The 12347-nt window shown below is 51.0% G+C and overlaps 1 protein-coding gene across 1 annotated transcript in view; it reads right to left on the bottom strand.

The window, feature by feature from the left end:
* Positions 1–4517: 4517 nt before the first annotated feature.
* The window catches only part of LOC144496960 (uncharacterized), a 76713-nt gene continuing 68883 nt past the window's right edge, over positions 4518–12347 (bottom strand). The window contains exons 41-45 of the mRNA XM_078217613.1: positions 11016–11280; positions 10714–10826; positions 8818–8886; positions 7092–7325; positions 4518–5915 (exon numbers count right to left, since the gene is read on the bottom strand). Coding sequence (XP_078073739.1) covers positions 5769–5915; positions 7092–7325; positions 8818–8886; positions 10714–10826; positions 11016–11280 — 828 coding nt within the window. The 3' untranslated portion in view covers positions 4518–5768. The remainder of the gene's footprint in view (positions 5916–7091; positions 7326–8817; positions 8887–10713; positions 10827–11015; positions 11281–12347) is intronic.

Genomic DNA, 12347 nt, shown 5'->3' with positions numbered 1-12347 from the left:
AATGAGACTGTTGTGAAGACATAAAGCACGACCGTCACCTTCAATGTGACCAATATTGATCAGTGGTTCCCAAAGCATTTGGAGTTGATCATTCCAGTGAGCATCTCATAAAGTGATCACCTTTGAAAGCCTGAGTCTTTCTCTCTCAGTTCTTGGGGGTAATATAAGCTTTAAACATACAAATACAGCATTTCTAATGTTCTTGTCCTTCTCGATGGTAGAAGTCATGGGTTTGGAAGATGCTACCTAAGGAGCCTTGGTGAGTTACTGCTGTGCATCTTATAGATGGTACACACGGCGACCATTCTGCATCAGTGGTGGAGGGAGTGAATATTTATGGAAGGGCTGCTTTGTCCTCAATGGTATTGAGCTTCTTGAGTGTTGTTGGAGCTGCACTCATCCAGGTAAGTGGAGAGTATTCCATCACACTCCTGACTTGTGCCTTGTGGACAGGCTTTGGGGAGACAGGAGATCAGTTACTTCTCACAGGATTCCAAGCTTTTGATCTGCTCTCATACCCAAAGTATTTATATGGCTAGTCTAGTTCAGTGTCTGGTCAATGGTAACCCCCAGGATGTTGATTACAGGGAATTCAGCAATGGTAATGCCATTGAATTTCAAGGGGCAATGATTAGATCCTCTCTTGTTGGAAATAGCCATTGCCTGGCATTTGTGTGGCACAGATGTTTCTTGCCACTTGTCAGCCCAAGCCTGCATATTGTCCAGCTCTTGCTTCATTTGGACAATGGACTGCTTCAGTATTTGAGGAGTCATGAATGACACTGAACATTGCACAGTCATCAGTAAATATCCCCACTCCTGACCTGGATAGAAGATCGTTGGTGAAGCAGTTGAAAATGATTGGGCCTAGGACACTACTCTGAGGAACTCCCTCACGAAGTTCATTATCCCTAATTGACCTTGAACTGAGTGGCTCACTAGGCCATTTCAGAGTCAACTGCGTTGCTGTGGGCCTGGAGTCACATAGAGGGCAAATCCAGCAAGGATGGCAGATCTCCTTGCCTAAAGGGACATTTGTGAACCAGATGGAGCTTTATGACAATCAACAATGGGCTCATGGTCATCATTAGAGTTTTAATTCCAGATTTTTACAGAACTCAAATTTCACCGTATGCCAAGGGTGGAATTCAAACCTGAGTGCTGAGAGCATTAGCCTGGGTCACTGGATTGCCAGTTTAGTGACAATACCCTAAGCAGCAGAGCAGTGAACCACATTTCAAAGACTTTACTGCCTCAAACCCGCTACAATGAGGAAAGTCAGAAATGGAACACCGCCTTCCTGCTCCATCCCAAATCTCAACAAATGACCAGTTTCCCACTCTGTTGATGTTGTTCTACGTGGTCACAGGTTTGCTTTGCCCTTGAGGGTTCACTGGACGTTTTATTTCTTATCTTTGTTGGCAGGCATATTGAGAGGAAGCTCGGGGGAAGGGAGGCACTATCCCAATACTTAGCTGCTGGTTAGGAACTCCTCTCTTTGACTTAGACATCAGGGAAGAAACCATTGACTTTCACATCAGGGAAGAAACCATTTAGTACTGAGAGGAATGTTGCAAATCTCCCAACTTCCAGTGAGAGGAAACGAAGGTGGACTGGAACAGTGTCCATTGATGATGGTACCTCAAGGCTGTGGTCAAATGAGGGGGGAATGGTTGGGGGAGGTGGACGTGGGGGGGGGGGGGGCAGGGGAGTCACTTGAATTATTTCCTGAGCTGGAGACCAACCCCCTCCAGCCAAAACATCCACTAGGAAGAATCCACTCACTTCGGTGCAAGCCAACATTTGTTATTGTCTCACCTTGGTGCCGAACATTTGAAAATAGAATTCAGTAACTTAATTTCCTCTCGAAAGATGCCGGGGGGACATTATGTCAGCAAAACCTATGCTTTTTGGTCATGGTGAACCAGGCAGAAAGGAGAAAGAACTGATTTGAAGTTAATAGGATGTCTTTCATGACCTTGGGATGTCTGAGGCATTGCTGCTATTGTGCAAAATGAAGCGCAGCAGGCAATCAGTGCACAGGAAGATCCCACAAACAGCAACACAGAAAAACTTGGGTTGAAACAATGTTAGGCTCAGGTCCTCCCTTCCTCGAAATGGCAGCCATGTGGTCTCTTATGTCCACCGTTTGGACCAGTATTCTTATTTTCAGCTTTTATTGGTGTTTAATGGTCAGACCAGTATTTTTTTATTCACGGGATGTGTGCACTTATTGCCTATCCCTGATGGCATTTTTCTTTAACATTCAACATGAGTGGGTCTGGAGTCACATGTATGCCGGACCAGGTAAGGATGGGGCATTGTTGAACTGGACGGATTTTTATGATGAGCAACATTGGTTTCATGGTCATCGCTGGACTTTTAATTCCAGATTAATTTTTACTGAATTCAAGTTTCACAGTACGTTATGGTGGGATTTGAACCCGGGTCATAGAATCCCTACAGTGCAGAAAGATGCCACTCGGCCCATCGAGTCTGCACCAACCACAATCCCACCCAGGCCCTATCCCTTTAACCTGCTAATCCCCTTGACACTAATGGGCAATGTAGCATGACCAATCAATTCAATCCACACATCTTTGTTCATTGGCTCCCTGAGTATTAACCTCTCTTTCACCACTCTTTACACCAATCTGAGGTCCCTATCTGCTTCAAGAAGATGGCCATCATCCCAGTATCAAAGAAAGGTCAGGCAGCATGCCTGAATGACTATTGTCCAGTGACTCTGACATCCATCATTATGAAGTGTTTTGACAGGTTACTCATGGCACGAATCAATTCCAGCCCCCCAGATTGCCTGGATCCACTACAGTTTGCCTATCACAATAGGTCCACAGCAGACACATCTCCCTGGTCCTAAACTCAACCATGGAACACCTAGATAACAAAGACACCAATGTCAGACTCCTAGTTATTGACTACAGCTTAGCCTTCAACACCATTATTCCTGCAAAACTCATCTCCAAATTCCGTGGCCTGGGGCTCGGCTCCTCCCTCTGTGACTGGATCCGAGATTTCCTAACCCGCACACTGCAATAAGTATAGGCAACAACACCTTCTCCACGATCATCCCCATCACTGGTGCTCCACAAGGCGGTGCCCTCAGCCCCTTACTATACACCAATGGCCATGTGGCCAAATTCCCCTCCAACTTGATTTTCATAGTGGCTTGGATCTCAAATAATGATAAGACAGAGTACAGGAAAGAGATAGAGAATCTGGTGAACTGGTGTGATGACAATAATCTATCCCTCAAAGTCAACAAAATGAAGGAGGTAGTCATCAACTTCAGGAAGCATAGAGGAGGACATGCCCCTCTCTACATCAACCGGAACGAAGTGGAAATGGTCGAGAATTTCAAATTTCTAGGTGGCCAGATCACCTTTCCTGGTTCCTCCATGCTGACACTATAGTTAAGAAAGCCCAGCAATGCCTCTACTTTCTCAGGAGGTGAAGGAAATTAGGCATGTCCACTACGACTCTCACCAACTTTTATAGATGCACCATAGAAAACATCCTTTTTGGTTGCATCACAATTTGATATGGTTCCTGCTCTAAGACCACAAGAAACTACAAAGGTTTGTGAACAAAGCCCAGTCCATCACGCAAACCAGCCTCCCACCCATTGACACTGTCTACACTTACTGCTGCCTTGGAAAAGCAACCAGCATAATCAAGGACCTCACGCATCCTGGACACACTCTCTTCCACCTTTTTCCATTGGAAAAAAGATACAAAAAAACTGAGGACACATACCAACCAACTCAAGAACAGCTTCTCCCCTGCTGCCATCAGACTTTTGAATGGATCTGCATCATATGAAGTTGATATTTCTCTACACCCGAGCTATGACTGTAACACTACATTTTGCACTCCTTTCCTATGTACGGCATGCTTTGTCTCTATAGCATGCAAGAAACAGTACTTTGCACTTTATACTAGGACATGTGACAATAATAAATTAAATCATTACCCTGCGTCTCTGGATTACTAGCCCAGTGAAAACACCACTACACCACTGCCTCCCCAGTGAGTGACCGATGCAGACCAGTATTCTTATTTCCCAACTGCACTGGTGTTCTATATAATGCATGCAAGACCAGTTTGGGTCAGTGCTCTTATTCCATAGTTTTTAGCCTTCTGGGTGACTGGACAAACGGGCCCTTAGTTTAACCTCTGGTCCAAGAGGTACACATCTGGTAGTGCAGCACTCCATCTGTACTTCACTGGAATCAACCTTGATTTTTTAATCGAGTATCCGTTGCAGGACTTGAAACCCACAACCCATCTCGAGCCAGGAGCACACTGACACCAGAGTACCTTCACTGCCCAGGAAATTGGGAGAATGTGCAAAATCCTCCACTTGTGAAGGAGGGTCTGGAGCGAGCAAGGTAAAAAAATAGTTGATACTTTCTTGCTTGCATTTGTATTTCCTTTCTATTTGTGAAAAGGGAATTAAAACTGACAAGAAAAGAAGAGACAGGCAGGGTAATATTGGTGATTTACAATCTATTGAAAGATTCGCTCCACTCAAGACAGACACAGTACAGTACAGCGGTGACCTGCCACACAACGCCTGCAGTTCATTTCGTAGACCGAAGGAGAGAAAAAAATGTAACGGCAAAATAGATTCATCAGGGCGAGTGAAAATGCAGTAAACTTGGTGATCTGTTCAATGCCGGATCTGTAACTGTAACAGTGCAGTAAGCTAAGTGACCTTTCAATGCAGGATCTGTAACTGTGAAAGTGCAGTAAGCTTGGTGACCTGTTCAATCCGAGATCTGTAACTGTGAATGCGGGGTGTTGCTATGGCATATACTACAAAATGCGAGGTAGGGCAAAAGAGGTAGAGAGAGAGAGAGCGAGAAGGTGGCATCAGGACGGTATGGCATTAGTGAGCATGTGTTTGAGATCGGAATAAGAGGAATGCATGGCGGGGATAGGGGGCAGGTGAGTTTAAAAAAGAACACGTAAGCCACCTTCAGGAATTCCTATACAGAAAATTAACACAACAAGCAGCAATTTATAGATATATTTTACATTAGAAATAAAAAATACTTACAAACATAACACTCTGAGCACCCTTTTTTGTTTAAAAAGGAGAGTAAATACAATTTTGGAGCACCATATTTACTAATATAGCTTCACAGACTTAATTCATCATTTCTTTAATGTTTGGTTCAATTTATGGCAGGTTCGCGAATTAAATAATATCGTCTCTCTCTCTCTGTTGTGGTTTTTATATTACAATCTATGGAGAACATTTCTTAGTTAAAAAAAACAAAAAAAAACACGTTTTTCTCATTTCGCCGGACTTCTTTCAAAGAAAAAAAATATCAATCCCTCCTCAAACCAGGACACTAAACACTGAAAGGGAAACTGGTCTCGAAGGGGGGGGGCAGAACAACGGAGGGAAGCCAGGAGACCCGTTTCACATAGATGCTTCGATGCTCTCTTTTATCTTTGGTTGTAACTGTTCTCTTGAGGGTCTTCAGGCAGGAGAACGCACGGGTCAGGGGGCAGGTCCCTGGCTGCTGTGTATTTTCTTCTCCCCACTCCATCCCCCGCCGCCACTATACAAAGTGCTGTCGGTCGTAGGACGGGTAATTGGTGTGGGAGGAGGAGGAGGAGATGGAGAGGAGGGGAGGAAGAGGAGGAGGGAAGGGTGGTGATAGTGTACACTGGTCGTGGCGGGGTGCGATGCGCGCGTTGTGTTTTTTTTTTCTCTCTCATCGTTTTTGGCTTTGTTATCCCTGGAAGCAGACGGGTCCCACGTCAAATCCAAACTTCTGGTTGGGTTCGGCGAAGTCGGTGAACAGCACGTCGACGAAGGGCATCTGTTCCACCTGCGGAGTGTTGATCTCCAGAACGGTCTTCTCGCTTCCTTTCCTCAGCTGTGGATCAGACAGGAGAGGAAACAGAGAGTTAGAGACGGAGGGCCGGCGGGAGACGGGAGGACCAGCGGGAGACGGGAGGGCCGGCGGGAGACCCGACGGGAGACGGGAGGGCTGGCGGGAGACAGATCCCTGACTTGTGACAAGATGTTGGAAAATTCTCTCATGGGGGATGTGGGCGTCACTGGCTGGGGCAGCATTTGTTGCCTGTCCCTTATTGCTCTTTGAGCTGGGTGTCTCGTTCGACCATTTCAGAGGGGCAGTTAAGAGTCAACCACATTGCTGTGGGTCTGGAGTCACAAATTGGCCAGAACGGGTAAGGGTGACAGATTTCCTTCTCTGAAGGACATCAGTGAACCAGATGGGTTTTTATGACAATTGTCAATGTTTTCATGGTCATCATTAAACTTTTTAGTTCCAGATTTTTTATTGAATTAAAATTTCACCATCTGCAGTGGTGGGATTTGAACCCAGGTCCCCAGAGCATTACCCTGAGTCTCTGGATTACGAGTCGAGTGACAATCATCCATATCAAGCCCACATGACCACTCTCATTCTTTCTCTCTATCTCAGCTTCAATCTGCCATTTCCCTTCCTGTTCTCTGCCACAGCTTTAACTTCTGGTGTCCTCCACCCTCTCCCTTTCTCTCCAATTTCCACCTCTCTTACTCACCAGGAAATTTAATCTCTGGCTTTCTCCCTATCTGTTCCTTTCTATCTCACTGGCTTCAACTTTCTATCTGACGAAGGGTCATCTAGACTCGAAATGTTGGCTCTGTTCCCCCTCCTCAGATGCTGTCGGACCTGCTGAGATTTTCCAGCATTTTCTGTTTTTGTTTCAACTTTCCATAGTTCCCATTCCATCCCTCCCAAACTTCGATGTTCTACCTCTCCCTTTCTCTCTCCCAACTTCAAATTTCTATCTCTTCCTTTCTATCATCCTACGCTCAGCTTCCTAACTCTCCCTTTCTAACTCTCCATTTCTACCTTGCCCCAGCTTCAACTTTCTACCTCACTGCCTTTCCCTTTCTACCTACCCAGCTTCAACTTTCTATCACTCTCCCTCTCTACCTATCTGCATTCAACTTTCAATTGTGACACTCAGTATAGAGAGATTCCCCATTTCTGCCATGTTCAGTAACCATCTTTCATGGCATTAGGAAGGTAGTGACTCACCGCGCAGCCATCCACGATGGCTTTGATGTAGGGATTGTTATCGAAGGACATCTCCTCATCGTTGGATCCCAGGAAACGCATGGCCTTATCATAGTTGTCGGCTGCCAGGTGATGCCAGGCGACGGAGCGGTGGCAGTGATAGGTGAAGTTCTGTCGGGCTGACACACTGAGCAGTCTCAGGAAGGTCATCTGGACAACACCGATGGGATTACTGTCCGAGTCCACGTAGGAGAGCTGCAGGAGGTGGGGGAGTGGGGGGGAGAAAGAGACTGCCTTTATAACACATCTTGCAATTGCTCAGGGCATCCTGAAGTGCTTGATCAGGCAATGGACCACTTATTTAAACTGCACTTTTCTAATCTAAGAAATACACCACCCAACTGTGCACAGCAAGATCCCACAAACAGGATGCGAGAAATGATCAAATAGTCTGTTTTGATGGTGTTGATTGAGGGGCAAAATATTGACTTAAAACACCAGGGAGAGGACACCAGGCCTTCTCTGAAATAATACTGAGGGGATATTCCATGTCCAGCTCAAAATGGCAGACAGGTCTCAGTTTGACATCACATGTAAAGGACAGCAGCACTAAGTGCTTCACTCCCTCAGTACTGACCCTCTGACACTGCAGCACACCCTCAGTACTGACCCTCTGACAGTGCAGCACTCCCTCAGTACTGACCCTCTGACAGCACGGCACTCCCTCGGTACTGACCCTCTGACAGTGCAGCACTCCCTCAGTACTGACGCTCTGACAGTGCAGCACTCCCTCAGTACTGACCCTCTGACAGTGCAGCACTCCCTCAGTACTGACCCTCTGACAGTGCAGCACTCCCTCAGTACTGACCCTCTGACAGTGCAGCACTCCCTCAGTACTGACCCTCTGACAGTGCAGCACTCCCTCAGTACTGACCCTCTGACAGTGCAGCACTCCCTCAGCACTGACCCTCTGACAGCGCAGCACTCCCTCAGCACTGACCCTCTGACAGTATACCAGTCCCTCTCATCTGACCCTCTGACAGTGTGGCACTAAAGAGCGAGGGCGACACGGTAGCGCAGTGGTTAGCACTGTTGCTTCACAACGCCAGGGACGCGAGTTCAATTCCTGGCTTGGGTCACTGTCTGCGCGGAGTCAGCATGTTCTCCCCGTGTCTGCATGGGTTTCCTCCGGGTGCTCCAGTTTCCTCCCACAGTCCAAAAGACGTGCTGGTTGGGAGCACTGGTCATGCTAAATTCTCCCTCAGTGTACCCAAACAGGCGCCGGATTGTGGCGACTAGGGGAATTTCACAGTAACTTCATTGCAGTGTTAATGTAAGCCTTACTTGTGACGAACAAATAAACTTTAAAACTCCCTCAGCACTGACCCTCTGACCGTGCAACACTCCCTTAGGACAATAGTCATGACAACAGAGACACAGAGAGAGACAAACCACACAAATGTACAGGCACAGTCAGATGCGCATACACACATTCACATACACACATTCACATACATACACGTATATGTACCACGCCACACTCACTTTCCTAGGCCTCATCCTCTTGACGAAACCTCACTCTTAAAGTGGGACACAATGTGCACTTTGTCACAAGCATGTTGTTATCTTACAGACTCGCACTGTGTGTGTGTGTGTGTGTGTGTGTGTGTGTGTCTCAGTACTCAATGCCCCTCTTGCCCCCCAGCCCCGGTTCAGCCATTGGTCCCACGCGGTTACCGTTCCTTACCTGTGCTCCCCGTTTGAACTCACTGAACCAAGCTCCAGGATACTCATTGTTCCAGGAAGACACCTTCACCTGTAGATCAACATCACGTCAGTCTGAACCAATCTTCAAATGCTCAGTAACCATCAACATCGGTGAACAGGGGAAAAATCACAGCCCTCCCGCCTCTAAACCCCACCCTCTTGCCTCTAAACCCCCGCCCTCCCGCAGGCAAACCCCCGCCCTCCCGCAGGCAACTCCCGCCCTCCCGCAGGCAAACCCCCGCCCTCCCGCAGGCAAACCCCCGCCCTCCCGCAGGCAAACCCCCGCCCTCCCGCAGGCAAACCCCGCCCTCCCGCAGGCAAACCCCTGCCCTCCCACCAGTAATCCCCACCCTACCGCCGCGGATCCTCATGTCCCCACCGATAATACCCCGCTGCTAAACCCCGCCCTCCCACAGACATTTCCTGATCTCCCACCAGTAACCCCTGCCCTCGTGCAGAAGAGGGGGGGGGGAGGAAAGAGCACGGGGAGGGGGAAGAGTGCGAGGAGGGGTGGGGAGAGCACGGGGAGGGGGGGAGAGCGCGGGGAGGGGGAGGAGAGCGCGGGGAGGGGGAGGAGAGCGCGGGGAGGGGGAGGAGAGCGCGGGGAGGGGGGGGAGAGCGCGGGGAGGGGGGGGAGAGCGCGGGGAGGGGCGAGAGCGCGGGGAGGGGCGAGAGGGCGGGGAGGGGCGAGAGCGCGGGGAGGGGCGAGAGCGCGGGGAGGGGCGAGAGCGCGGGGAGGGGCGAGAGCGCGGGGAGGGGCGAGAGCGCGGGGAGGGGCGAGAGCGCGGGGAGGGGCGAGAGCGCGGGGAGGGGCGAGAGCGCGGGGAGGGGCGAGAGCGCGGGGAGGGGCGAGAGCGCGGGGAGGGGCGAGAGCGCGGGGAGGGGCGAGAGCGCGGGGAGGGGCGAGAGCGCGGGGAGGGGCGAGAGCGCGGGGAGGGGCGAGAGCGCGGGGAGGGGCGAGAGCGCGGGGAGGGGCGAGAGCGCGGGGAGGGGCGAGAGCGCGGGGAGGGGCGAGAGCGCGGGGAGGGGCGAGAGCGCGGGGAGGGGCGAGAGCGCGGGGAGGGGCGAGAGCGCGGGGAGGGGCGAGAGCGCGGGGAGGGGCGAGAGCGCGGGGAGGGGCGAGAGCGCGGGGAGGGGCGAGAGCGCGGGGAGGGGCGAGAGCGCGGGGAGGGGCGAGAGCGCGGGGAGGGGCGAGAGCGCGGGGAGGGGCGAGAGCGCGGGGAGGGGCGAGAGCGCGGGGAGGGGCGAGAGCGCGGGGAGGGGCGAGAGCGCGGGGAGGGGCGAGAGCGCGGGGAGGGGCGAGAGCGCGGGGAGGGGCGAGAGCGCGGGGAGGGGCGAGAGCGCGGGGAGGGGGGAGAGCGCGGGGAGGGGGGAGAGCGCGGGGAGGGGGGAGAGCGCGGGGAGGGGGCAGAGCGCGGGGAGGGGGGAGAGCGCGGGGAGGGGGGAGAGCGCGGGGAGGGGAGAGAGCGCGGGGAGGGGGGAGAGCGCGGGGAGGGGGGAGAGCGCGGGGAGGGGGGAGAGCGCGGGGAGGGGGGAGAGCGCGGGGAGGGGGGAGAGCGCGGGGAGGGGGGAGAGCGCGGGGAGGGGGGAGAGCGCGGGGAGGGGGGAGAGCGCGGGGAGGGGGGAGAGCGCGGGGAGGGGGGAGAGCGCGGGGAGGGGGGAGAGCGCGGGGAGGGGGGAGAGCGCGGGGAGGGGGGAGAGCGCGGGGAGGGGGGAGAGCGCGGGGAGGGGGGAGAGCGCGGGGAGGGGGGAGAGCGCGGGGAGGGGGGAGAGCGCGGGGAGGGGGGAGAGTGCAGGAAGGGAATTACAAAGGGAACATATGTGTGAACCGGACGCAGGTTTGAGGTTTCCCTGCACCCGTGGAGTCCCTCCTTACCCCCTGGGATTTCTTGTCTGGGAAGATACAGCTCTCTCCGCCAGCAGTGAAGTTACAGTAAACCTTGAAGGAATCTCCCGCACAGCCCTGATTCGGATCAATCCAATATTCACCTGAGTGGAGGAAGGATGGATGGGGGAGAGAGAGAGAGAGAGCATTGTTATAAAGACCACAACCAATTCACAGCAGCTGCACACAGCTTTGGGGAAAGATTGGAAGAATTCAGGTTTTTTACCTTCGAACAGGGGAATCTGAGGGGAATGAGTTTAACAAAATTATGAGGGGCTTCGACAGGGACTCACCATCCTTGTATTCTTCGTGACAGAGCTGCAGGTCTCTGCAGGTGCGCGCTGGATTCTCCTTTGTTCCGATGGGGTGCCTCATCTGCTCGATCTCCACCTTGAGCGAGTTGAGCGATCCGAAGATTTCCTCCATGCCATCAGCGTAGTCGAGGATCTCGTCTCCCATCACTATCTCGTCATGCTCGATCTGGCTCCCGTCGATAGAGCGTTTGCTCTTCTTACGCCTCTGGATGGGCAGTGGCTGAATGACTTCGCCTGGCGGTCCCTAATAAGACGAGGGAGTGAAGGGACAGCAATGTGAGCACTGGTGCCTGGACCTGGACCCTCCGTTTCTCTGAACGAGCAACCCCTGATTGTTCGAGCCTGAGCAGGGACTAAGGCAGTGGTTCCCAAACTTTTTTCACTGGGCGGCACTTTCGGAATAAAAATTTGCTCGTGCCACACTGAATTTTTTATTGAAAAGAAACACATTCAAAAACAAAAAAAAACAACTCCTAGCAATGCTTGATTCATAACATAGAACACAACTACTTTATAATATGATCATGGGACATCCAGAAAGTATAAAACAATGCTTGTTTAAACCATGTTTAAATGTTTCTTTGAAAGTCCTTGTATCTTCCCGTCACACTTGCCACCCTCTCTCGCCGCACCAGTGTGGCGCACCACACCCTTTGGGAACCACTGGACTCAGGGTTTTTCAGCTCCCCTGCCCTCCCAATGAAAGATTGCCCGTCTGGGGGAGCTGGGGTTAGATACAGAGTAAAGCTTCCTTGAACTGTATGTAATGGAACTGACAAGGAAGCAAGCTATCCTAGATCTGGTCCTATGGAATGAGACGGGAATAATTAATGATCTTGCAGTTCGGGATCCTCTGGGAAGAAGCGATCACAGTATGGTTGAATTTAAAATACAGATGGAGCGTGAGAAGGTAAAATCCAATACCAGTGTCTTGTGCTTAAACAAAGGAGACTATAAAGGGATGAGGGAGGAGTTGGCTAAGGTAGACTGGGAGCAAAAACTTTATGGTGGGACATTTGAGGAACAGTGGAGGACTTTCAAAGCGATCTTTCACAGTGCTCAGCAAAAGTATATACCAGTGATAAGGAAGGACTGTAGAAAAAGAGATAATCAGCCATGGGTATCGAAGGAAATGAAGGAGGGTATCAAATTGAAATAAAATGCAAACAAAGTGGCAAAGATTGGTGGGAACCTAAAGGATTGGGAAATCTTTAAAGATCAGCAGAAAGCCATGAAAAAAGCTATAAAGAAAGGTAAGATGGATTATGAGAGTAAACTAGCTCAGAATATAAAAACAGATAGCAAAAGTTT

The sequence above is a fragment of the Mustelus asterias genome, chromosome 8 (assembly GCF_964213995.1).
Source record: "Mustelus asterias chromosome 8, sMusAst1.hap1.1, whole genome shotgun sequence".
NCBI classification, from domain to species: Eukaryota; Metazoa; Chordata; class Chondrichthyes; order Carcharhiniformes; family Triakidae; genus Mustelus; species Mustelus asterias.
Note: the sequence above shows the minus strand (reverse complement) of the source record. Positions and strands in the feature narration are given on the sequence as shown.